The sequence below is a fragment of the Bufo bufo genome, chromosome 1 (genome assembly GCF_905171765.1).
Source record: "Bufo bufo chromosome 1, aBufBuf1.1, whole genome shotgun sequence".
NCBI classification, from domain to species: Eukaryota; Metazoa; Chordata; class Amphibia; order Anura; family Bufonidae; genus Bufo; species Bufo bufo.
The window spans coordinates 682,134,542-682,160,534 of NC_053389.1; the positions used below are offsets into that span (position 1 = coordinate 682,134,542).

Sequence of the window (25,993 nt, forward strand, 5' to 3'; positions counted from 1 at the left end):
TGTATTGGTAAAGTGATGGTGTTTGGTTACAGCACCATCTATTTGTGGTGAGTGGGATCACAGTTTAAAGTCTGTATGTCTATATTTTTTTCATTAATTGCATAAATTATACTTAGAGTCTCAAGATAAAAGAAAAGGCGTTTTTATGTCCGCCTAGTGGATTTCCTGACTGATTTCCATATTTTATTGACATTTTGTCTCTTATATAAGATATTTATATTTTATATAAAAGATATAGTTTTGACAAATCAAATTTTCCCTGAAATTCGGATTGATGTCCACTTCGGACACTTCGATTCACTCAACACTAATAATGACTATATAATATTTTTAGAACTAAATCTATTGCTACTATTACTGTGTGAGAATATTTTATTTGTTTTAATGCTATTTTATATTTAAAAAGGCTAACATTAAACTAACTTATTGGTTTTAATGCTATTTTTATATTTAAAAAGGCTAACATTAAACTAACATGTAGTTTCCCTTTGACAATTCTAATTTTCAATCTTTTTTTTATTATTATTTATTTGAAAGCACCATTAATCACATGGCGCTGTACATCCAAGAGTACATACATTATATAAAACAACACAGGTACATTGAGCATGAACACACTGATAAAAAGGGGGAGAGGACCCCGCCCACAACAGGTTATAATCTATAAGGGAAGGGAGAAGAACACAGTAGGCATGGGTGGACTGGCCATATACACTACAGGGAAATTTCCTGGTGGCCGAGCCCTCCCCACGACCACTGGCCAGGTACATAATAAATGCTTAGAAGCATCAGGTCTTTAGGCACCTGCCCAGCAGCCACAGGTAGCCTCCTGAATTCAGCTATATCACCATCCTCAGTATGATAATAGCGCAGTATTTTATACTGCACTGTGGTATTTGATTTCGCTGGAGCAGTAGTTTGTGCTGCACTATGGTATTGCTGGCCCCACCACTTCTGTTGTCCTTGCCTTTTTGTAGCTTTTGTTGGTTCTGCCTACTTGTGTTTCCCAGCCTTTTGTCAATTTGGACTCGCCTACAACTTGGGGCCACTTTTTAAGTTTTTCTCCAGGGCCTCTTTAAATTCCCAGTCTGTCCCTGACAGCTGGTGCGGGTTAAAGCTGCTTATCTGACTGTGAGGTTGCAGCACGCTCATGGCATGAGGTAGGCTTTCCTGAAGAGGTGGGTTTTCAGGTTACTTTTGAAGGTTTGGATGTTGGGGGAGAGTCTGATGTGTTGGGGAAGCAAGTTCATCTTGTAGATGATTGTGCAAAGAACAGACAAGAGGAGAACAAAGAAGGAAGTCTTGTAAGAATCGGAAATTACGTGTGGGGACGTATCTCGAAATCAGGTCAGAGATATAAGGAGGGGGCTGGTTGTGAACGGCCTTATATGTTGTTGTTAGTATTCTGAACTGAATTCGCTGGGCAATGGGGAGCAGTGAAGGGATTGGCAGAGGGGAGAGACAAAGGAGAAACAAGGAGAGGGGTGGACGGTGCCTTCAGGGCCTACATGTTATTAGTATTTATTGTAAACCAACCCTATAGGTACAGGGGCCAACAGTAGTGTACTCGGCATCAATGCTATACATTTTCTATAGCTAGGTAAGCCACCTGTGCCGAAGTTTTGATTTATGTTACTGTTATCTGCGCTGCCAACTGAATGTAACTCCTAATATGTCAACCTTGAATAAAAACAATGAAAACATATACAAGTCCCCTTCTGAACTCAGAAGCTGGTAGGTTCTTACAAAGAGAAGCTAGAGGTTAGTAAAAGCCTACCATGGCCCATATCACCTTGGCGGTGGATTACAACTGGACTTGACTACTGGCTATAAATTCTTTGTTGGGTTTGTGGTCAGACTTAATTTCTTATTTGTGTTCTATAATGCTACTGCAAGTTTATGCTGTGTCAAATAACAAAACTTCATTAACTTTAACTATTTTCCTTTTTATTGTACATAAAATGTATCCTAGTCAATAAGATGCATAACACCATTTCAGCATATGGTAGTTCTCCCAGATCTTAAGAAACATGTTTGCTCTCATTCATGTCTTCACTTGGTGGTTTAGGTCTGTCAAACATTGTGTTTATGTCATCACTTGGGTTTCCGGTCACAATAATCCAATGATTTTCATTCTCTTCAACTCGGTGTCCATTTAAGTATGTGTGTGCTGTGATTTCACATTCCTTACCAAATAATGTCCTGCAAAAAAGATGAAAGCAGATATGAGGTATAAGCTGAAAGTGCTATCACTGCGATTCTGGTCTGTTACAAGCATTACATTCTATGTCTAGTACTGTACTGTAGATGTAAGAACTGGAAGTAATACTAGAGATAAAAAGTAGAATATTGCCTTGCATATCATGCATTTGTTTTACATGACCTTTCCCTATTCTAAGACCTATCACTGCTATGCTCTAGTACTTATATAAAGTCCCCCACAGAATGGGTCTGGTTGGATGTCACCAACTTGTGGCAAAGACCATGTCTACATATGGGAATCTTAAATGAAGACTAGGTATCAATTCAGCTTTCACACTGGACAACTGATCTGACAACACATATGTCAAGAAGGTATTATTAGAAGTAATAGAAGCAACTTGTAGTGCAAAAAGTCCAAAAAAGAAATAACGGCTAGTACAAATAATGTATACTATACTATTATACTACTATATACTAATAACATGTCTCTAGTCATGATCAGTAGTCAGAAACTGATCATTGAAATCATTGAAAAAAGATTGTCCTTAAAACATAACTTTTTAGTAGAACCCCATGAAACCAGGTACAGTATAAGCAATCAAGAATCCCAATAGCCATAAAAGAAATATCATACCCCAGGTCACAATGCAAGGTAACCAAATAGACTATACCACATATAGATAGTACTCCACACTGGCATATCGGATGGACACTCACCACCTGACCCATGTATGTCCATGCAACAAATCCATCAGATAACGATACAATGTCATCAGTGAGCTATGTGGTCTGGCCACGGTGGCTCAAAATAATTGAATAACATGGGAACTGTGTGACCTGTTCCTATTTAAACACTGAATCTCCCCAAAATATTCTTTATCATATACGTCCCTAATATCACAAATCACAATCTATACCTGAATGGAATGTTAAATATGAAAATAATAAATCTTTATTACATACGCTATGTTTATTAAAATAAAGGAGCATAGAGCTCACCTATGTTATAGGGGTTCTGCAGCTTTTTTAAACTGATGATCTATCCTCTGGATAGATCACCAGCATCTGATCGGCAGGGGTCTGACCCCTGTGACCCCTACCGATCAGCTGTTTGAGAAGGCAGCGGCGCTGGCAGTAGCGCCACGGCCTTCTCGCTGTTTACCGCAGGCCCAGTGACGTCATGACTAGTATCAATGGCCTGGGCGGGGCTAAGCTCCATTCAAGTGAACCGAGCTTAGCCCCGCCCAGACCATTGATACTAGTCATAACGTCACTGGGCCTGCAGTAAACAGTGAGAAGGCCCGCGGCGCTACTGCCAGCGCCGCTGCCTTCTCAAACAGCTGATTGGCAGGGGTCAGATCATCAGTTTAAAAAAACTACAGAACCCCTTTAAACACGTATGACCTCATGGGGGGGGGGATTTAGAGGGTGGAGACCATATGGATGTCTGCCTCCACCTATCGTAAATGATGTAGAGGAGATCAAAGCACTAAATATACACCCCTCTCCCTAAGGCTCTACAACCAAGATAGGCACCGTTGGAAATATATCAATTATAGTGCCACCGTTCTCAGCACTTCATCAATTACACCTCAGGGACTCTTCCCTAAGAAGAAATACAGCAATAGGCTCTGTGTAGCGGCCTCATTTCATATGGTCGCTCACAAGGATAGCGTTTAGGTTCTAACCCTTACACCTATTAAACATGCTATTCCCACTTAACAATAACCTACTCTACGCGTTTCCATGCGGTGGTGAACCCGCATTTCATCAGGAGCAGGTAGAAACTAGCAGGTAAGTAATAGGAGTAAATAGCAAATAAGCAACAGCATCCCGGCGCTATGATGGACATACGCGGCCAAACACTCTCCGGCATTATATAGCTCAAGCCCCGGCAGGCGCGGTCACCAATCACGGCGGGGGGGTGTACACCAGCTTCCCCCGTCGCTGGATACCGACCTCCATTGCAAAGTGGCGATGCCAGGGAAGTGCTTACTGTAGCACCTACTGTATCCGGGGAACTTTGCGGTGGCTCTACATAAATCAAATTGAGATATCGCTCCAACGTGTTTCCACGTAATGGGGGTCCTTCACTTGTAAGCAGTCCATAGATTGTATCATATGTAATGATTAAAATGCCATTCTGCCCTAATATACAGGGTGGGCCATTTATATGGATACACCTTAATAAAATGGGAATGGTTGGTGATATTAACTTCCTGTTTGTGGCATATTAGTATATGTGAGGGTGGAAACTTTTCAAGATGGGTGGTGACCATGGTGGCCATTTTGAATCCAACTTTTGTTTTTCAATAGGAAGAGGGTCATGTGAAACATCAAACTTATTGGGAATTTCACAAGAAAAACAATGGTGTGCTTGGTTTTAACGTAAACTTTATTCTTTCATGAGTTATTTACAAGTTTCTGACCACTTATAAAATGTGTTCAATGTGCTGCCCATTGTGTTGGATTGTCAATGCAACCCTCTTCTCCCACTCTTCACACACTGATAGCAACACCGCAGGAGAAATGCTAGCACAGGCTTCCAGTATCCGTAGTTTGCACATCTCGTATCTTCACAGCATAGACGATTGCCTTCAGATGATACGAGATGTGCAGCACCTGAAACTACGGATACTGGAAGCCTGTGCTAGCATTTCTCCTGCGGTGTTGCTATCAGTGTGTGAAGAGTGGGAGAAGAGGGTTGTTTTTCTTGTGAAATTCCCAATAAGTTTGATGTGTCACATGACCCTCTTCCTATTGAAAAAACAAAAGTTGGATTCAAAATGGCCGACTTCAAAATGGCCGCCATGGTCACCACCCATCTTGAAAAGTTTCCCCCCTCACATATACTAATATGCCACAAACAGGAAGTTAATATCACCAACCATTCCCATTTTATTAAGGTGTATCCATATAAATGGCCCACCCTGTACTATCAAGGTAGACATTTAAACATTATTTCCACACAATTGGGGCTAATCAATTGTAATTTAACAATTGATCATAGCTACGATATCAGGATAGTAATTACTTTATGACTCAAACCTGATGTATCATTAACATATATTCGCTGGCCAAAGCAGAGCCAGTTAGTCATATTAAACATGATGGGACACTTAGCCTTTGGATACCAGGATATTAAGGTCTCAGCCCGCAGCAATGTCGGGGGAATGTCAAATAGATCATCCATAGCACTTAGCATGTATCAGGATGCTTCCTGATGTGTCAAAGATCTCACACCTAATACATAGTTCTGATATTAAATAATAAAATGTTAATCAGAGTGGCATATCAGCCATTACCAGACGTGGTGTGAAACATTGCTGCATGTGACAGCAATTGTATTATATTATATATTGGGGGTGGCACCCCTTTTAGACTGAACACGCCCATCTACCTGGGACTTCTGAGCAGAGTACGTTTGTAGCTGGTTCCTACACTGCCCTGAATATTGTAGGCTTAAGTAAGTCCAAAGTGAGGCAGTATCTTTAGTGATAGGGACCCATCTGCAGAAGCCACCTTGACGCCTGGTAGATGGGCCTGACACGTATGTGCGCTAAGAGCTTCCATTATTCATGTATACTCATTTATAGTCGGTATTGTACCACTTTTATCTAGAATGACCCCCATTTCTTAGCTCTATTGTTTGTATATATAATGGTGTGCAGCCATTTTGTTTTTTGTAGCAATTATATTATGATTTAATTGCACCACCTCAAGACGGAGTCTCGGCTCTCTAGGATGTACCATTCATGAGATAATCCAAAAAATGACCTGCATTAGCCAGTAAAAGCCTGCAAATCTTTCTCTTCATATCCCAACTGCCATACACACAGTCACATGTCCCTTATCAACCTATAGAAGCTCGCAGGCCCTTAGTCTCCACATACACACCGTTTTACTCCAGGTTTCCATAACAAACCAGCCATTTTTCTTCACTGCTGTAGGTCAACTTTAGGCTAGGGCTACAGGACGACAATAAGTCGCACAACACATAGGGCACAAATACGCTGCCGGACTCCCCTGCCGCTAGTGTGAAACTAGCCTAAAAAGAAAAAATTTGATAGAACTGTTAATGTCCTTCAAAATATATGTATTTTATAGTATAGTATGCCATTTTTGAAAAAAGGCAGAGGTCCAAGATCAGACTTTACAAATACTTTCTTCTGACATCTACGGCATGAAACATTTGGAAGGATTTCCCCAAAACTAATTTTATAAAGCAAGCAAATGTCATACACTGTATGTGCACAAACACGCAGTTTCCAGCTCTCTTGGGGAAAGTGAAGCCTAAGTTGTGGCCAGGGCAGTTTCTAGGGAAATTTACCAACAGGGCGAACATCAAAAAAGCGCCTTCTCCATTCAGACCAGACTGCCATGATGATTTCTTTCAGCCATCTCTTCTATCTGCAGAGTTTGACAGACATCTTAGTTTCCTACTTTTCCATCATCCTCCTACCTTCTCAACATCCCATCATATACTGTACTGCATAAACTGATAAACCCCCTGAAAATACTAGTTACACACAGATAGCGCCCCCTTCAATAATAATTGGAACACAATGCTCTAAAAAATAACTGCACCCAGCAAATTGTGTCCCTGACACTAATAGTGTAACCATAATGTCCCCCAAAAACAACTGTGCTAAGCTGATACTGTGCCAGGGTGCCCCCACAGTAATAGTGCTCCCCATAATCCCAACAATAGTAATAATTCTGTGCCAGAGTGCACTTAGTAGTAATAGTGCTCCTACAGTGCCCCCAACAGTAATTGTGTCCCAGAAGTACGGTAATAATGCTCCCATAGTCCCCCAGTTGTAATAAAGCCCACCATAATGCCCCTGGTAGTAAAAAAAAAAAAAAAAAAAACATCTCTTAGTGCCCCCAGTAGAGCCAATGTCCCCAGAGTGCCCTCATGTGTTCCAATGACCCGTACTGTGTGCCACTAGAAAAAACACTTAGTGCCCCCAGTTAAACTTAGGTGCCCATAGTGCCCCTATAATTTGTGCCAGTATAAAAATACTCCTATATAGTGCCCCCAGAAGATGCCCCATAGTGCTCCTCCCCCATCCCCATAGTGTCCTCCATAATGTGCCAGTATAAAATGCCCCTATAGACTGCCCCACATAGATGCCCCCATAATGCTCCTCTCCCCCCTTCCCCATAGTGGCACCAAAATAGGTGCCAGTATTGAAAGGCCCCTATATAATGCCCCCATAGTGCTCTTCTCCCCCACTTCTCCATAGTTCCCCCCCATATTGTGTCAGTATATAGAGCCCCATAGTGCTTCCCCTCTTCTCCATAGTGGCCCCCATAGTGCTTCCCCCTCTTCTCCATAGTGCCCCCCATATTTTGGCAGTATATAGGGCCCCCATAGTGCTTCCCCTCTTCTCCATAGTGCCCCCCTATATTGTGGCAGTATATAGGGCCCCCATAGTGCTTCCCCTCTTCTCCACAGTGGCCCCCATAGTGCTTCCCCTCTTCTCCATAGTACCCGTCCATATTGTGCCAGTATATATGGCCCCCACCCCCCTTCTTGCCACAGTATACTATAAATAATAAAAACAATAAACACATATACTTACCTTATGCTGCTGTCAGTGATGCGATGCAGGCCTCGTCTGGCCTGTGTCCTGTGCTGTACGGCTCATCGTGTCATCGTGCCTCCTGCACCGGCCTTTGATAGGCTACATGCACTAGTGCCAGAGGAACGGGCAAGGGAGACGCCTCTCCCCTGCTCCTCCGCACCATGGAGATGAGCGCTTCCACAATGGAAGCGCTTGCAGTGCGCCAGTCCTGCAGGGTGAGCGAATGTGAGGTCACAGGGGTAGTTAACAAACCGAGGCTTGCTCTTGGTACTCACAGTTTTTATTTACCCTGGGCAGGCGTACAGCAGTGATGGAGAGGCTGGCACATGAATCCTCTGGGGCACTCTCTGTGTATAGGGACCAGGCCAGGTGGTAGGTGTGGTGCCCTGGGTGTTGTGTGTTTAGTGTACCTGTGGCAAGATCCCTTATAGTTTGTGTGACGCCAGTGCCGGTAACGGTGGCACACCGATTTGTTGTAGGAATAATTGAGGTACACAAAGTTGCAGTGAACCAGAACTTCTTTTTACTGAACAGTTCAACTATATACAGTCCTCAGTTAGTTCCATAGGCACAATGTTGAATACAGGCAGGCTTCATACACATGGCAGGCACAGTCTTTGCAAGATACTCAGAGGGTATAACACTTACAGATCAGGCTATACTTTCCTAAGATCCTGTCTGGCTTTCAACAAGGCCCGTATGCCCTATTGCTGGCTTTATTCTTGGGTAGGGAAAACTTCCTCCGGTATATATCCTTTTGCTGTAAATATCCTTCTGCCCTTCAGCTTTCTACTTAGCTGGATAAAAGTGGCTCTGCACTGTACTTGATAAGGTGCTAGTTATCTTCAGGAGGAAACCTCTTCTCCTGGAAGCAAGCTAGGAGCCTGGGCTATCTAGCTGCATGTCAGAAGCTGCTTCCCAGCTATCTTCTGGTTAAAGTGCACACTGGCTTCTGACTACACAAACCTCTCTGGTCTAGACCTGTCTATATATACTAGGGGGTTCCCTAGCTCCCTCTACTGCCTAGGAGGAGGAACTACACCCTTAACAGGCCTGGTACACAGGAGATAACATTAAATTATACATTACAATGCAATATAAAATACCATAACCATGTTCCACAGGAGGTGGAAAACAACGTGACCCAATTGACCCTTGAGTAGTGCCCACCCTTACGTAGTGGGACACTACACGCTCATCTCCACTCCTGCTGCCTCCGGACAGAAAAGGCCCTCCTCCGGCGCTGGGCCCTGTTGACGGCGCCCCCCTCTTCTGTCCTGAGTGATGCGCCCCATGCGGTCGCACCCCTTGCCCAGCTGTAGAAACGGCCCTGGTTGTGGCAGCAGTTATTGTGAGAATAGGAAACTTCTTATGCTCGTTGCACATTAAAAGTACACCTATCAGAGGCATAGCTGGGGTTGGAGTTGGCAGGACGTGTGTTCTAGGTATCTGACCTGGGTCCCATTATGGGTGTCCTTTTTAAGGGTTTTAGTATTATGCCCTTCTAAAGTAGGAAATACTAGTGGGTAATAGTAGCAACTGATCAGCTTCCAAAAGTGCCAAACGAGGCACTGAGAAGGTTCATGTGCCAATGTGTCAGATCTTACTGCTTCTTTTGAATCAGAGTCAATGACATATGACCCTTCTCAGCCAATCAGCAACACTGACAGAGATCATGTGATAAATTCTGTGACTGAGATGGAGAGTAGTACTCACTTATATAGCGCTGACATATTCCACAGCGCTTTATAGACATTAGCATCAATGAGGCTCACTATCTAAGTTCCCTCTCAGTATGGCTTTGGAGTGTGGGAGGAAACCGGAGTACCCAGAGGAAACCCACTCAAACACGTATTCAAACCTAGGACCCCAGTGCTGCAAATAACAGTTATTTTATATAGTAAAAGTGTTTTCTATTACAGAAAAGCAAAGTAAACAAAGAAAGGATAAGATAAAGCCAATAGGATAATTCACATGTATTTTGGGGCTTACCATAGTATATACTTCCTAAGGACAGCTATGCATTGATTTGTTTTACTGTGAACAATAAGGACTTTAGTGTTTGCCTGAAATCAGAAAAATATTTGTATTAGTGACTATTTACTATATTCATAGTACTTAAAAAATGTCATGTACAATAATAAGGTTAAAGTGAGGGCATGTCACTGGTAAGTGCGATCAGGCGACCATATACTATAGGAGCAGTCATTCTGAAAAACGGTACTTGAAAACATGCTGAGATGCCAGACAGGATACCCTCCACTATCATCAGTCCAGGGACCACTGCTCCTATAACTACAAGTGTTTTGTGGGTGCGCCAGGTATAGGCGAAAGAAGGGAGAGACTTATCCACCAAACAACACTGGTAGTACAAAAGAAGGAATGGGTGAGCTAGAGACGGACAAGACCATAGGGTAGGTTGCTGTGTGAGGCTACAACAAAAGCAGATAGTGATGTCGCCCACTACATACAGCTAAGGCCTGATGCACACGACCGTTCAGTTTTTTGTGGTCCGCAAACCGCGGATCCGCAAAAAACGGAGGCCGCCCGTGTGCCTTCCGCAATTTGCGGAATGGAACGGGCGGCCCATTGTAGAAATGCCTATTCTTGTCCGCAAAACGGACAAGAATAGGACATATTATATTTTTCTTGCGGGGCCACGGAATGGAGCAACAGATGCGGACAGCACACGGAGTGCTTTCCGCATCTTTTGCGGCCCCATTGAAGAGAATGGGTCCGTATCCGAGCCGCCAAAACGGCAGCTCGGATGCAAACCCAAACAATGGCCGTGTGAAAGAGGCCTAACTCAAAGTCCTGCTCTGCTCAATGCCCACAAAAAAGTACACAGGGAGAGAGCAGGCAAAGTGCTGTCCTGACATTCTAGGCAGCGGTCAGGCGAGCAGTATTCAGCCACACAGAGTAGCTATATGAGGCTGACAGTACAACTATTTAACAAGTGCCAGACAGCCAGTCCTCTCCACCCAGCCCCCTGGTAGGTGTACAGGTGAGGGCTACAAGGAGTATATGCTGCTGGGCAGCACAGGCTGCTCTGGTACAATACAGCCGCTGCTCTCACAATATTAAGAATTCCCTCTATCTCCTACCACTAATGGAGACCAAGGTACTGTCTATTTTGGGAAACTAATTCACTAGTGCCAATTGGATGCATTTTTACAAGATTATGCCAGACGTTTAATCAGGAATTACATTAGGAAGCGGGCATATCATAAGAACAATGGCATACCACCACTGATGTTGTGTGATCAGTGGCCAGCGTTAGGATGGCCATGCATGGCCGACCACATGCCGGGTAGATAAAGGTGACCCCATTCGCCCAAATTATGTAAGAGGGCGGTGCACCAATAGGAAAAGCGCATGTGTGCAAAACCACACACCCCCTAGAGATGGACACTGCTCTAGTCTAGTGTATTTACAGCTGGGGGAGGCGCTCTGCGGCTTTGGTAATGTGGGAACCTGAGGCGGCTACAGGGGCTTGTCAGCTAAAAAAAGAAATAGAGGAAAAGCCAACGGATGGAAAGTGCAACAGACCACTGTTACAATAGGTGTACTGAAGCAAAGAATATGGGTAAATAAATAGTCGTAGTATGACCTCCTACAGAGCTAAACCTAATATATGGAGGGGGGAACCATTGTCATATTGTTATATCAAGGGGAGAAAGAGAACTGGATCGCACATCCACAATGCTATGCTTTGATCTAATTCAACTCGCTTCTCAGAGTAATAATAAAGTGTACAACCCCCTATACTGCATGCTGAACAAGAGGCATTAGTGTACATTTTGATCAAAAGGCATAAGCCCACTCACCACGCCAAGGTTACCTCTTAGAGTGGGACCTACTCTGACAAAAAGGCGCAGCACAGTGCGGTGACAAAGCGGCACTGCACCTCTGCTGTCTGACAATACCACCCATGGCACTGCGTCCCACCGACCCACCAGCACAGCGCCACCAAAACAAAGGCCACCACGCAGTACTGTACCATGTGAACAGTTGTCAAACACAACACGTCCACTGCTATCAGGAACTGTGGGTCACAGTACCACTTATATGCAGACTTCTGCAGAATTAAAACCACCTGTGCCGAATGAGAGGAGTGCTGATACCAGTAATAAAGAAGAAAGATTAAACATGCATATATTAAGGGGAGAAAGAGAACTGGATCGCACATCCACAATGCTATGCTTTGATCTAATTCAACTCGCTTCTCAGCGTAATATTAAATTGTTCAACCCCCTATACTGCATGCTGTACAAGAGGCATTAGTGTACATTTTGATCAAAAGGCATAAGCCCACTCACCACGCCAAGGTTGCCTCTTAGAGTGGGACCTACTCTGACAAAAAGGCGCAGCACAGTGTGGTGACAAAGCGGCACTGACCTAGTAGGCGGCGGAACCCAGGAGTTAAACAGCACCTCTGCTGTCTGACAATGCCACCCATGGCACTGGGTCCCACCGACCCACCAGCACAGCGCCACAAAAAAAAGGCCACCACGCAGTACTGCACCATGTGAACCGTTGTCTAACACAACATGTCCATTGCTATCAGGAACTGTGGGTCAATTACCACTTATATGCAGACTTCTGAAGAATTAAAACCACCTGTGCCGAATGAGAGGAGTGCTGATACCAGTAATAAAGAAGAAAGATTAAACATGCATATATCAAGGGGAGAAACAGAACTGGATTGCACATCCACAATGCTATGCTTTGATCTAATTCAACTCGCTACTCAGCGCTATATTAAATTGTTCAACCCCCTATACTGCATGCTGTACAAGAGGCATAAGCCCACTCACCACGTCAAGGTTGCCTCTTAGAGTGTGACCTACTCTGACAAATAGGCACAGCACAGTGACAAAGGTGGATATTGACCTGCAATTCCTGATAGCAATGGACATGTTGTGTTAGACAACTGTTCACATGGTGCAGTACTGCTTGGTGCCCTTTGTTTTTGTGGCGCTGTGCTGGTGGGTTGGTGGGACCCAGTGCCATGGGTGGCATTGTCAGACAGCAGGGTTGCTGTTTGACTCCTGGGTCCTGCTGCCTACTAGGGCAGTACCGCTTTGTCACCGCACTGTGCTGCGCCTTTCTGTAAGAGTAGGTCCCACTCTAAGAGGCAACCTTGGCGTGGTGAGTGGGCTTATGCCTTTTGATCAAAATGTACACTAATGCCTCTTGTACAGCATGCAGTGTGGGGGGCTGTACACTTTAATATGGCGCTGAGAAGCGAGTTTAATTAGATCTAAGCATAGCATTGTGGATGTGCAATCCAGTTCTGTTTTTCTCCCCTTAATATAGTCATATTGTTATACCACACATGTCCACATTACATCATGCTCAAGGGGACATTGAATCTAATGGGTTAGTAATGTATCCATGCCAGAAAAACCACACATATTATAGCATGAAAGGAAAAGCACCCCTTGCTATCCCAGGAACAGTGTCCTCTATGGAACAGTGTCCATATGCAACATGTCCACATTACATCATGCTCAAGGGGACATTGAGTCTAATGGGCTAGTGATGTATCCATGTCAGCAAAAACTTGTAAAAGAAGGGGGAATAAGCCAGGAAAGAGAGACATGAGATAGTGATACAGATAGTACTAAGGGGGACCAAAAAGAACTATCCAGATATTCAGTCTATGAAGTAGGTAAATAAGATATGGTCATTGAGACCAATGGGTTTTTCTGTCTTGAGTCTGAAGATCCATTGCACCTCTTTTATTGTCAAATCCCAATTCCCACCACATACAGAAGGGTGCACGTGTTCAATACCTTGAAAAGTGATAACTCCAGTATTTCCAGCATGTGCCTATGTACATGTTTGGACACTCGGGTATCAATCTTGCGTCTGATGTCCCCTATGTGTTCACCAATATGTCTCCATAGTTGATGGGTCATTTTTCCAACGTATTGAACGCCACATTGGCATGTAAGGAGGTAAATAACCTCCACCATCTTGCAGTTGATATAAGATCAGATGGAGTATTTGTTGCCTGCCACTGAACTGGTGAACCATTTTCACACTTTCACTGATGCATGCCACACAATGGCCACATCTATACATGCCTGTTTCCTTGCACTGGAGCCATGTGTGTGTGGTTGGAAAAAGCTATGCACCAGTCTGTCACTGTTATTAGTGGACGATCACCCACATGTTCTATTTTTTTCGGGAACGGAATTGCGGATCCGGAAATGCGGATGCGGACAGCACATAGTATGCTGTCCGCATCCGTTCCGGCCCCATTGAAAATGAATGGGTCCTCACCCGTTCCGGTATAACTGAGGACAACAACGACACATACTACATGTGGTCCTGTCCTGCTGCTGTCTGGATTAGGGCCGAAACGATTACTCGATTGAATTGAGTAATTCGACACAAAAAATCCTCTATGCAAATTTTTTGCATCGAGGATTAGTTTGTGTCATGTGACCACGGAGTGGGAGTGAAGCACTTGCTATTACTCACTGCTCCTTGGTCACCCACCGGCCTGTACCGCGCTGCACTTTCCTACTGACAAATTGTCAGGACATGGCGCTGTTTGACGTCAGGACGAGCTGTGGAGCAGCGCCCCTACTGGAGAGGCAAGTATTTTATTTCACTGATGCTGGGGACATGGCTAGGAGGGGCAGCTGTTGGCACTGGGTGGCAAGCTGGTGGCACTGGGGGCTAATCTGGTGGCACTATGGGGCACCTGGTGGTACTGGGGGGCAGCTGGTAGCCCTGGGGGCAAGCTGGTGGCACCTAGTGAAACTGGGGGGCAAGCTGATGGCACTGGGGGGCAAGCTGATGGCACTGAGGGGGCAAGCTGATGGCACTGAGGGGGCAAGCTGATGGCACTGAGGGGGCAAGCTGATGGCACTGAGGGGGCAAGCTGATGGCACTGAGGGGGCAAGCTGATGGCACTGAGGGGGCAAGCTGATGGCAAGGGGGGCAGCCTGATGGCACTAGGGGGGCAGCCTGATGGCACTAGGGGGGCAGCCTGATGGCACTAGGGGGGCAGCCTGATGGCACTAGGGGGGCAGCCTGATGGCACTAGGGGGGAAACCTGATGGCACTGGGGGACAGCTGATGGCACTGGGGGACAGTTGATAGCACTGGGGGACAGCTGATGACACTGAGGGGACAGCTGATGACACTGAGGGGACAGCTGATGACACTGAGGGGACAGCTGATGACACTGAGGGGGCAACTGATGGCACTGAGGGGGAGCCTGATGGCACTAAGGGGGAGCCTGATGGCACTGGGAGGCAGCTGATGGCACTGGGGGGACGCTGGTGGCACTGAGGGGGCAGATGGTGGCACTGAGGGGGCAGATGGTGGCACTGAGGGGGCAGATGGTGACACTGAGGGGGCAGCTGATGGCACTAGGGGGAGCCTGATGAGTTTTTATAAAGAAAAACGTTCTTTTAATTTTTTTATTTTTATTAGAGTAGTCGATTAATCGATAGAACACTCGATTACAAAAATAGTCGATAGCTGCAGCCCTAGTCTGGATCCACATTATTTATCATTTTATCAAGTTATCATTTTTAGAATTACATCATTATTGAAGGCGAAGTTATATTTATCCAACATAGTGACTGGTCATCTCTGAATTAGGTGGTAGGTCAGAAGTAATAGGTGTGGGTCGAAATGCTGCCTTTTTTTTGTGGGATGTGTTAACAAATGCCACATTTTTGTTGCATGGATGCTGTTGCACTATTTTCATTTTTTGAATATCAGTATTTTATAGAACTGTTGATTCTGCATTTGCTGGACTAGTTTTACTTGTGGGGGTTTAGTTCGGCCTAACTTTTCTGTTCAGTGAATAAAAAAAGTTGACATCATTGTTGCTTCATATGCACTCATACAGTTATTAAAAAAGAAAATGATGGAATGAAAAGTAATTATCTTAGAGATTATTCACACGTAACACATCTGTGAACTATAAGAGATGAGAATATGGCTGCTACCACAAATAACAATAAACATATGAATTATTATTATTAAAAGTGAATGAAGTTTTCTGCAATTAAAAGTACGTTAGGTTTCACACCTATTCAGGTGACTTTGAATATCATGGTGCAATTGTTCTGGCATGTCCAGACACAGTGTGACAATGAATTCAAATGAATGACATACATACCGGAACAGGCAGCCCTTCATGTTCCAGCCTAAACTGTGGGTCCAAGTGAACGACCTGCCAGCAGGTCTCATATGAAGCCTGGTCTGTTAAACTGACCTCTTGCAAATGAGACTTCTTGCTGCTCTTTAGAAACGATTGACGGTCACTTGTCAGATATAACTGAAAAAAAGAAATGTTACAAGATATGTGCATAAAAATACACATATAGCTTTTATAAAACTGCAATCATTTTTTTACACGGAGTCTGTAACAATTACTGTTCCCTGCACCTCTCACTGGCAGGGTGAAAGGCGGAGAAGCAGGCGATTGCTGTTTGCTGCGATTGGTCTTTCAAAGAGATCACAGCTGTAGGGACCAATCATACTGGTCCCCAAAAATATCTCCAAGCCCCTGTGAGCTGACAGCTCGAGCGTGGTGATTTCATTGCTACATGTTCTAAAGTGCTGCTGTAAAAAGCCCATTAATGGCAGCCGTAAAAAACGCATATCAGTGGTCATTAAGGGGTTAACTTGGACAACAACTTTAATACTAAAACAACCATGCTTACAATATACAATTTGAAAGCTCTGCTTGAAAAATTGCCACAAGGCAAGTGTATGCTGCTTTTCTATGGTGGTTATACTTGTGGGTATATTGTTTTACAATTGCCTTTTGATACTGATCTTCAGAGGTGACATCAGAGGGGTAACAAACTTTTCTAGAAAAATGCTCAGGGCTTGGAAATAACACATATGCTAAAACGCTATTTGTTAAAACCTGCTACAAAAATGCAACAACTTTAATCAAAATGGCAAAAAAAACAAAGCTTGGCATTTTGGATGCATTTTTAACAGAAAAACAAAAAAACATAGCACCTCAGAGGAGATCCACTACTGTATTCACAACGCTCTGGGGGTCCTGGTTCCAAACTTCCAGGACGGCCAGGGGTCTTGTGCTCTGCAGCAGCTAATAACTGGCTGGAGTAGTGATGTGTCCCACAAAATGGCTCATCACGAGGCCACGTGCCACATCAAGGCAAAAGTAAAACTTTAAAGGTTTAATTCAGCATACAAAAGTATATGATACAAAGTAAAATCCTCCATAAATAGTAGTTAAAGAGCTATTTCCATCTCCGCCTTTCATGGCTCTGATTGGAATAACCTCAGTAAGTATGAGATGAGAACTGCAGTCTGCTACACATATGGGCTTCTGCTTAAAGGGATTCTCCGCTTTTTTTCTATTGATGACCTATCCTCAGGATACATCATCAATATCAGATCGGCGGGGGTCTGACTCCCGGCACCCCTGCGGATCAGCTGATTGAACGCACGAGGTCCCATTCATTTCTATACGGGGCTGCAAAAAATGCATCTGTGAGGCTGAGCCGCAAATTATAGAACATGTCTTCAAAATAGACAATAATAAGCATTTTTAATGGGGCCCGCACAAAAGTGCAGATCTGCAAAATGCCTACAGTCCTGTGAATGCACCTTTAGGGCGCATGCACACGACCATATGTATTGGCGGTCCGCAAAAAATACTGATGATGTCCGTGTCCATTCCATATTTTACGGAATGGAACAGCTGGCCCCTAATAGAACATATTTTTTTGCGGAACGGAAATACAGAAACGGATTGCACACAAAGTAACTTTAGTTTTTTTGCAGACCCACTGAAATGAATGGTTCTGCATACGCAAAAAAATAGAACGGACACACAAAGAAAATACATTCGTGTGCATGAGAATATTAGCAAAGACAGGTGCACTCTGCGGTCTTACTAAACCCTATTAGCCAACATGTCTTAACACTCACTTACCTGAGCCGTATGGGCAATACCAGGGGGCAGTGGGCGAATTACTGGAGCGTGAGGTCTGACTTACAGACAACTCACCAGTTACCTCCAGCATGTAACCATGCTAGCAATGCGAGGAGGGAAGAGTCTGCGAGTCCCACTCAAGACTGGCTGATATGACATTTAGGTGCACCTGTGAGGCCTGGGCCATATCAGCCAGTCTTGAGTGGGACTCGCAGACTCCTCCCTCCTCCCATTGCAAGCATGGCTACATGCTGGAGGTAACTGGCGAGTTGTCTGTTAGTCAGACCTCACGCTCCTGTAATTCACCCACTGGCCCCTGGTATTGCCCATACGGCACAGGTAGGTGAGTGTTAGGACCCGAGCTACTTGAGAAACCTTGGCACGGTGCTCGGGCTCAGACATGTCCTCCACAGTAGGACATGTTGGCTAATCTCTCAATTTTAACATCAGTTTGAGGGTTTAGGAAGACCGCAGAGTGCACCTGGTTTTGCTAATATTATTATTTTGCTATATTTGTTATCATATCCACATAATTGTTATCTTGTGTAGGATGTTCATTGTGGTACTTGTGGTTCGCTGCGGGCATCCTCCACTGTATGCATTTTTGATGGGGATCGTCATTAGCAACGGGCCACAAGTGCAGGATTTGCTCCCCTGTATACACATGCACAACTGCATATGGGTTTGAGCACTTCCTGCCTGTTAAATACCACGCCATTTTTTTATTTATTCGTGTGCATGAGCCCTTAGGATGTGGTATTAGTGTTGTACTGCTTCTCTGTGTGTAATGACCATGCAGCCTGAAGCTGACTGAAGTTCCTCTATGGGTACATTCACATGATGTATTTTCACAACCGTATTTTTTGCAGACAACACGCGGACCCATTCAATTCGGACAGCACACCGATGTCATTGCGACCGAGATGAAAATGAAAGAATATGTCCTATTCTTGGTCGTTTTGAGGACAAAAACAGGCATTTTTTCAAAGGGGGCCCATGAAAAGCGCGGGATGCAGATATGTGATTTGTGGACCGCAAAACAGATACAGTCGTGTGATTGCATTGGGTGCAAATGTTATACAATATATGTTATTATATTATTATATGAATATTAATCTGGAAGACATATGATGATCAGTGCAATCACTTACATGTCCCATGAAATCTTCTGCTGTCTTCAATGCAAAATTCTGTCCATAGCACAAAGGTTCTCCAGGTTCACTAGCATCTACACTGTGATACAATACAAATATGAAATGATTATTGCCATGACTCTTGGCACATGAAACTGTGTGCTTTATAAGGTGTCTACTATTACAAATCAGGAATCAGAGTGTCATATTGATGATAAAAGATATTTTACTGTCAGCATTAAAGGGGTTCTCCAGGGATGATTTAAAATGGCTACCAGCAACCTGTCCTACAATGTGAGCAGGACTGGTTGTCTCCACTTGCAGAGTTGTCCAGGTCCTGATCACATTCTAGGACAGGTTGTTGATGGCTATTATAAATCATTACCGGAGAACCCCTTTAACCCTTTCATGACAGGGACTAAAAAAGGCCTGAATGTCCAGGCAACTTTTTGTGATTTTGTGCACGTGGTGGTTTAGTGACCCTAACGTTTTTTTATTTGTTTGACTACCAAAATAATTTTACAATGTATTTTACTTGACACTTAGGACTTTTATTAACATTTTTTTTTAGAGATTTTTTTATTTCCTTTTGTTAGGTTTAATTTGGGGGCAAACCGCTAATTCTTATTAAAAAGGATTTTTATATAGCTTTTTATTATTAGATATTAAAACTGACACAAAAATTAATTATTACAATGGGTTCCCTATTTTGTTACGATCGTTTTCATATATAACATGTATAGGTTTGAGTGAACGGGGTGACTATGGTGACGGTTTCTGTTAGCGACAGCAGTTTTTCTTTTTTTATTATATTTTAATTTATTTTTGGCACATAATATGTCCCCCAGGAGGTCATTAAAAGACCTCTGGATGACATTGACTTTTCATTTTAACTTTTTTTTCCCCACAGTTTCCACTGTAACTGGGGCATCCACAGGAGCCCCTTGTGGGGGCATTACACACAGGCAGAGCTGATCAGGGTCCGCGTGACCGCCAGGACTAATAGAGGAAGCAGCTCTGCCGCTACCTGCTCTCTCCCCTGTGAACAGGTACCAATCTCCTGCCGGAACAGGAGAAGGCAGAATCGGTGCTAAACTGCTCCTGTCTTCTCCTCAGGGTCCCCGCTGTGTCTGACAGCCGGGACCCGACCTGCTCCTGCTAGATTGCAGGAGCAGGATCTTTAATCCCAGTTAAAGAGCTGCCTCAACGTTTATATACGTGCTATCTACACTGATAGGACGTATATATCCAGTGGCCAGTTGTGAAGGGGTTAAGACTATACGTCGCTTTAACTTGTTCTGTACACTGAAGAGGTACAAAACAAACAGTTGGTAGAAACAGCCAGTTTTAGAGATGAATAAAGGGGAATATTATTGAGCAGATTATAGGGAAAGAAATCAGCCTATGTAAATGTGCCACTGTTCACCCGATGCCTGCTGATCGGGTGAAATCATTGTTTATGCCAACACTTAAGTCATCACTTCTGGACTGTGCAAACAGTCATCTGCTGCCCAGAAACAATGAATCTGTATGGGGACTGCAGTAGTAACTGCTTATCGCCACACATTGGAGGTGATTGTCGCATGTAAATGCAGCTCTCACCTCCTCTGATGAGGAGGCAATTATCGGGAAGGAACGGTTCTTTCCTGATAATTGCCTGCTAAGTCAGCACGTGCAAATATGCCATAACTCGAAATTTGGCCAAAGCCCCAATTTTTTTAAACAGCACCTAAGTAGGAATCCAAGGATCAGGAATGAGCATCATCCCGTCACAATGAACTGTACAGGGTAAACCCACAGCTGTACCGTCCTCTATGTCTCCTGCTCCGTATCAATCTATATAAAGGTATGTTCACATATAGTGGATGTACTGCAGATCTTACGCCTCTGACTACCAGACTGCTAAGTATACTGCCGAGTATCCCTGTGGTCGTACCCTAGTATGCTGGAGATCTATTTTACAGTACCAGGAAAGTGGATGAGATAATTGAGAAATACAACTCACCGCATAAATTGACCTGTGGAGCGTTTTTTTTTTATTCGCAGCATGTCAATTTATGCTGCAATTATCCACAGCGGATTTCACGCAGTAAAGTCTGCAGCGACTGTGCTGTGGGAAATCTACCATATGTGGCAGTAACCCTTAGCCTACGCACAAACAGCGGATTTTCCACTTGGATTTTGGTGTGCTTTCTGCACAAAATTCCACACGGATTCCACAGTCCCATTTGTTTCAATGAGAAATCTGTGCCGTTGTTGGTGCTGGTTCTGATTGCAGACTCAATCAAACGCTATAGTCCCTACTTTACGGTGTCTAACATGAAAATACATTCTTGTACACATAAAATATCAGTAAGACCGTTATCTGTGAGCACATCATAATAATACCTTGTAATAATGAAGGCGTTTCTGCCACAGGGTTTCACGTTGCAGCTGGCACTCACTCCACATGGCGCGGTCAGGTGGCTCCTCACATGGAGTGCACTTTCCTCTGGGTTTACCGAGAGGGTGTAATTACCGTATACTGGAGATGGGTTACTCAAGGACTGCTCACTGTTTTCTGGATTAAGTAACATGACCACATCTCCAAAATGAAGAACGCCATCCTTAGAAATGGAAAGATCTGCCTGAGAAAGAGATTTTACTTCAATTTAAACTCAAGAAACCATTCGCTCAGAAGAGAACCCTTGTCATTGCAATGATTGGTGCTCCTGCCTGTACAAGCCCCCCATCTATACCTCCAAATATATATGAAGTGCATAGAGGACAAGCTACGTGACCTCACTGCTGCAGCCATGTAAACACCAGCAGGGAGGACCAAAGCAAAGAAAGTGGTGGGGGATAGCATCTTTTGTTATTTTATCATAATGGTTGTGGGGTGTCACATTACCGCTGAGGTCAGTCATCTGATGATGTTGATGCAGGGAGACCCAACAGCTGTAGGGTCAGCAGCTACAATCATGTAACACAAAATATCATTTCAGTTTTTCTAAATTTCTGGACACAAAACACTTTTACTACAAAAAACACTATTTTGTGTAATAAAAAACAACTATTATGTCATACAGAAAGCTAGTTTCTAAGCACTTGTGGCACTGAATAGTATTTTGTGACGCAGAAAAAAAAAATCTATAACAATTTATTACAGACAGAAAAACATACTGTGATAAAATACAATTTTGTGACACAAAATACTACTCTATACCGTAAAAAAGTCTATGACACAAAACACTTTTCTGTGATCCAAAGATTTTTAAAAAAAAACACACTTCTGACAATGAAAACACTTTGTGACATAGAATTACAATTTGAAACAATGGGGGTCATTTACTATCAGATATACGCCTGTTTTCTGGCAATCTGCGACTTTTCCCCGCTCACGCCAGGTCTAAAAGGGGGGGCATGACATAGGCGGGAAAGGATGTGGGCCTGCAGGACCGTCTCATTTATCACTTTCTACGCCTGTTTTAGGCGTAGAAAATGTTCTATATCTACGCAAGCAAGAGAGCTGGTGTAGACTTAGACTGGGGGTGGATGCTCAGGCGCCTCTACATAACTTTCGATCCACCGACAGCGCAGGGGTTATTAAGACCGCTGTTCACAATGCCATGTCTTAATAAATGACCCCCAATATGTTACACAGAATTACACTTTGTAACAGAAAATAGGCCGTTGAAATACTGTGACAAAGAAAACTGCTCTGTGACACAAAACACTATCAAGGGCATAAAAACACTTTTGTGACATAAAACATCATTCCTTGACCACTATTCTATAACCCAAAATGTTATTTTGTGACACTGAATATTATTCTTCTTGATCATGTACGGTATGCAGATGAAGATGGCGCTTAGTTTGGTTGCCAGGACTACCGAGCATGCGAGGTACACACTGGCGCACACTGCAATGTTGTCATAGGCACTGCTGTAGGATCGTGAATCTGATGTCATGCCTTATTCACAGTATGAACATAGTCTGAGCTTTATTCACATACAGGAAGGCTTTTTAGTACTGGAAAAAATATATGGTGGTAATAGATTCCCATTTTCTATATGGTATTCTTAGGGCTCATTCACATGGCCATAGTGCCGCCATGACCATGTTGTGCACCAGCCGCGTGAACTTCGCATTACGGTGAAGACCCATTGTGACGAATACCACGCCTCGTGCCCGCTTGACGTCACCTACGTCGAGCTCACGAGACGCAGTATGGTCACGGGTTACCAAAGCGTGACATTACGCCCTCCAGAGGAGCAGGTAAGGTCAGCTTGGTAGAGTTTACACAGACACCTCTTGTCCACGTGGGTACAGAGAGGCAACAAGCTGAGAGAGCCTTTTCACTGCCGCAGGGAAACAGCGCCTCCTCAGCCCGGGTATCTGCCACAAGCTTCTCGTTTGATATAAGCCGGGGATTATATAGGGTGAGAAACCAACTCGCAGTAGCTTATAACTAGGCCGAAACACGGACTTGGGGATTCGTGATCGAGATACAAGATAGCACAAGATTAAATTATATATTTAATCGCCTTAAGGGCACACTAGATAACACAATATACACAGGGCATATATACAGCGGTCTGAGGTTACAGATACAGGTGATGTAGGTACAACAGGGTTAAGCAGAGCAAAAGTCAGTTACCGGGTAGATGAAAGTTCCTTTGGGTTATGATGGTGGAATAGCCCTTGGCTGCGTGGGGGGGGGGGGCCGTGATGTCATCCGTTTCCAGGTCTCTCCAAACAATGTGACCCCCTTTCAGAAAAAGACATGCCCGCTTGCTGGCACAAGCCTTTTAAACTGTAGCCAGCCCCTCCCCTCCCTGCCTCTTGGAGGGGTCCCCTCCTCCTGTTCTGGTAATGGCATCAAATGAGGCACAAAACCAATTATGGCTCATAGCTCCAGACCAGAATGTCGCAGGGAAGTGGTTCTGGGCCCAATTGATCCGCCTGGATTCCGGCTACAACTAGAGTCTAAACATGGTGCTGCTATGTGGTTTCTGTGGGGAGTTATGTATATCTCCCCTCCTGGGCATCCTAGCATCAAGCCTGGACCACGTAGATGTTTGGCTTTGCCCCAGGATCGCAAAAAGATAACCTAATTATGCCTGGGATGGACGGACGATTCATAATTCCTTATGAAATGTCGGTGCCAACATGTCTGTGGGAAAGTGATAGATCTGGTCCAGGGCTGAGACCTCCTGCCGGGAGTTTTCCTGCTACATCCTCCTGGTGCCTGTCAGCTGGAAGAGGTGGGACTTTATCCACCTGGGGCCTCCTTGACGCCTGGACCCCTGGGGGGTTTTCTCCCTTGCTATCTGACAGCAGATGGCTGGAAGGTGAGAACATATTTTGCATGTACACTGACTGTGTACATGCAAAAGGTGAATCAAATGAAAATCAGGGGTGCTAGTAAATGATAATCCATATTCCTCACACCCATTAACTTGAATGGGTCTGCGATCTGCAACATACTGTGAAAGATAGGACATGTCCTATTGTTTGCGGAGTGGAGGCACGGACCCGGAAGGGTTGGTGGAGCAATTAAGAGTGATTATGTATATAAACTGTATTTGCACGTGTATTTGGTATGCTTGACAAAGGCCCCTAGTGGTCACAACATTGCATTTTTTGTGTTTTAGATATACCATAAAGAAGACTGTTTTATGCTATTGGATGCTGAGAATTCCTTCAATACTGAACGTACATCCCGCAGACATTTACTGCACAGTGGTGATCTGGGTATTTCTTTGTATGGAATAAATATTATTTTGTGACACAGAAGAAACAAAATTAACAATTTATTGCACAGAATAACATTTTGAGACAAAATACACTTGAACTATTGAGCCAAAGAACACTATTCTGTGACACAAAACACTATAACATAAAAAACACTTCTCTGACAAACACTATTTTGACTAAAACATTTTTAAACATTTGTGACACAGAATAACAATTTGTAATGTCATGTAATCATTACAGTTTGGGAATGTATTGGATAACACTGACAGCATTCTGTCAGTGTTATCCAATACATTCCAGACCTCTAAGGGTTACATAGCATCATAAATCAATTTAATGCTATGCGACCCCGGCAGTGCTGGAAGTTCAGGAAGGGAGCTGTCTGATACTCATGCTGCGAGTCTGGAGCATGACACTCGCTTGTGTGAAACCAGCCTGAAGGGGTTGTCTCACCTCATCAAATAATATTTATTATATGTATAATTGTATTTTAAGTCATTTACTAAAGGTACTTCTATTTTCAATAATGCTTCTGTCACCCACTACCTTTTATTTTCCAGCCTTTTAGACATTGCTTGTCTCTAGGGGTTATGGCTACCGCTTTAATGCAGCAGCGGCGGCCGCGCTTGCACACTTGGATTGATACTGCCGGCTTTTCTGGTAAATCGAGGAACGGGAGGAGCAAGCGCACATAGAGGCTGGCACATGAGCATTACCTCCCGGCCCCGGCCACCTCTTATCTCTAATGCCCAAGCTTGGAAGAGCCTCAGGACCTCCGAAGCGAGCATGTACAGGCAAGGACGGGTTTACTTGTTGTTCCCAGCTCTTCTTGCCTCTGCCATCAGTCAAGGAAAGGGGCCCGCTCAGAAACTGGCTAACAGAGCAGAAAGGAAGACAGGAAAGTGGGGGGGGGGGGGGGGGAGAAAACCCCTTTAAGGAAGCAGTCAGGGTGGTCTGGCACTGCGGACTATAACAGGCAGACACCTTTTAGCAAAAAAAAATCTTGTCAAAAAGTGGCTCTAATAATCAGGAAAATACAGTAAATGCCACAACAAGTGGTCATCCAACCACACTGTGGCAGTATGTCGGTTACAAACTGAAACTGGACACTATAAGGCATATATATATTAGATATGTTATGTTCGCTGTGAACAAATGGCATCCCATAGTTACAACTAAATATAGATTATGGGTCTAAAACATGGAAGAAATGCAAAACTCTCCATTATAATCTTTAGGCATGCTTAGAGAGTTTTTCCTCCATTAATTTAAAAGCCATACGGTCGAATTTTGCTGTTGGAAGTATGACGTGTCCGCGCTAAGCTTACGCCGGTGGCGGCACGTTCTCCCCCTTTCATTGTTTGAAATGGAAGGCAGTA

At 44.0% G+C, this 25,993-nt stretch overlaps 1 protein-coding gene across 1 annotated transcript in view; it reads right to left on the reverse strand.

Moving 5' to 3' along the window:
- Positions 1–1,925: 1,925 nt before the first annotated feature.
- The window catches only part of CFAP161 (cilia and flagella associated protein 161), a 31,204-nt gene continuing 7,136 nt past the window's right edge, over positions 1,926–25,993 (reverse strand). Inside the window, exons 3-7 of the mRNA XM_040414141.1 lie at positions 21,264–21,502; positions 18,894–18,975; positions 15,946–16,104; positions 9,786–9,859; positions 1,926–2,202 (exon numbers count right to left, since the gene is read on the reverse strand). Coding sequence (XP_040270075.1) covers positions 2,022–2,202; positions 9,786–9,859; positions 15,946–16,104; positions 18,894–18,975; positions 21,264–21,502 — 735 coding nt within the window. The 3' untranslated portion in view covers positions 1,926–2,021. The remainder of the gene's footprint in view (positions 2,203–9,785; positions 9,860–15,945; positions 16,105–18,893; positions 18,976–21,263; positions 21,503–25,993) is intronic.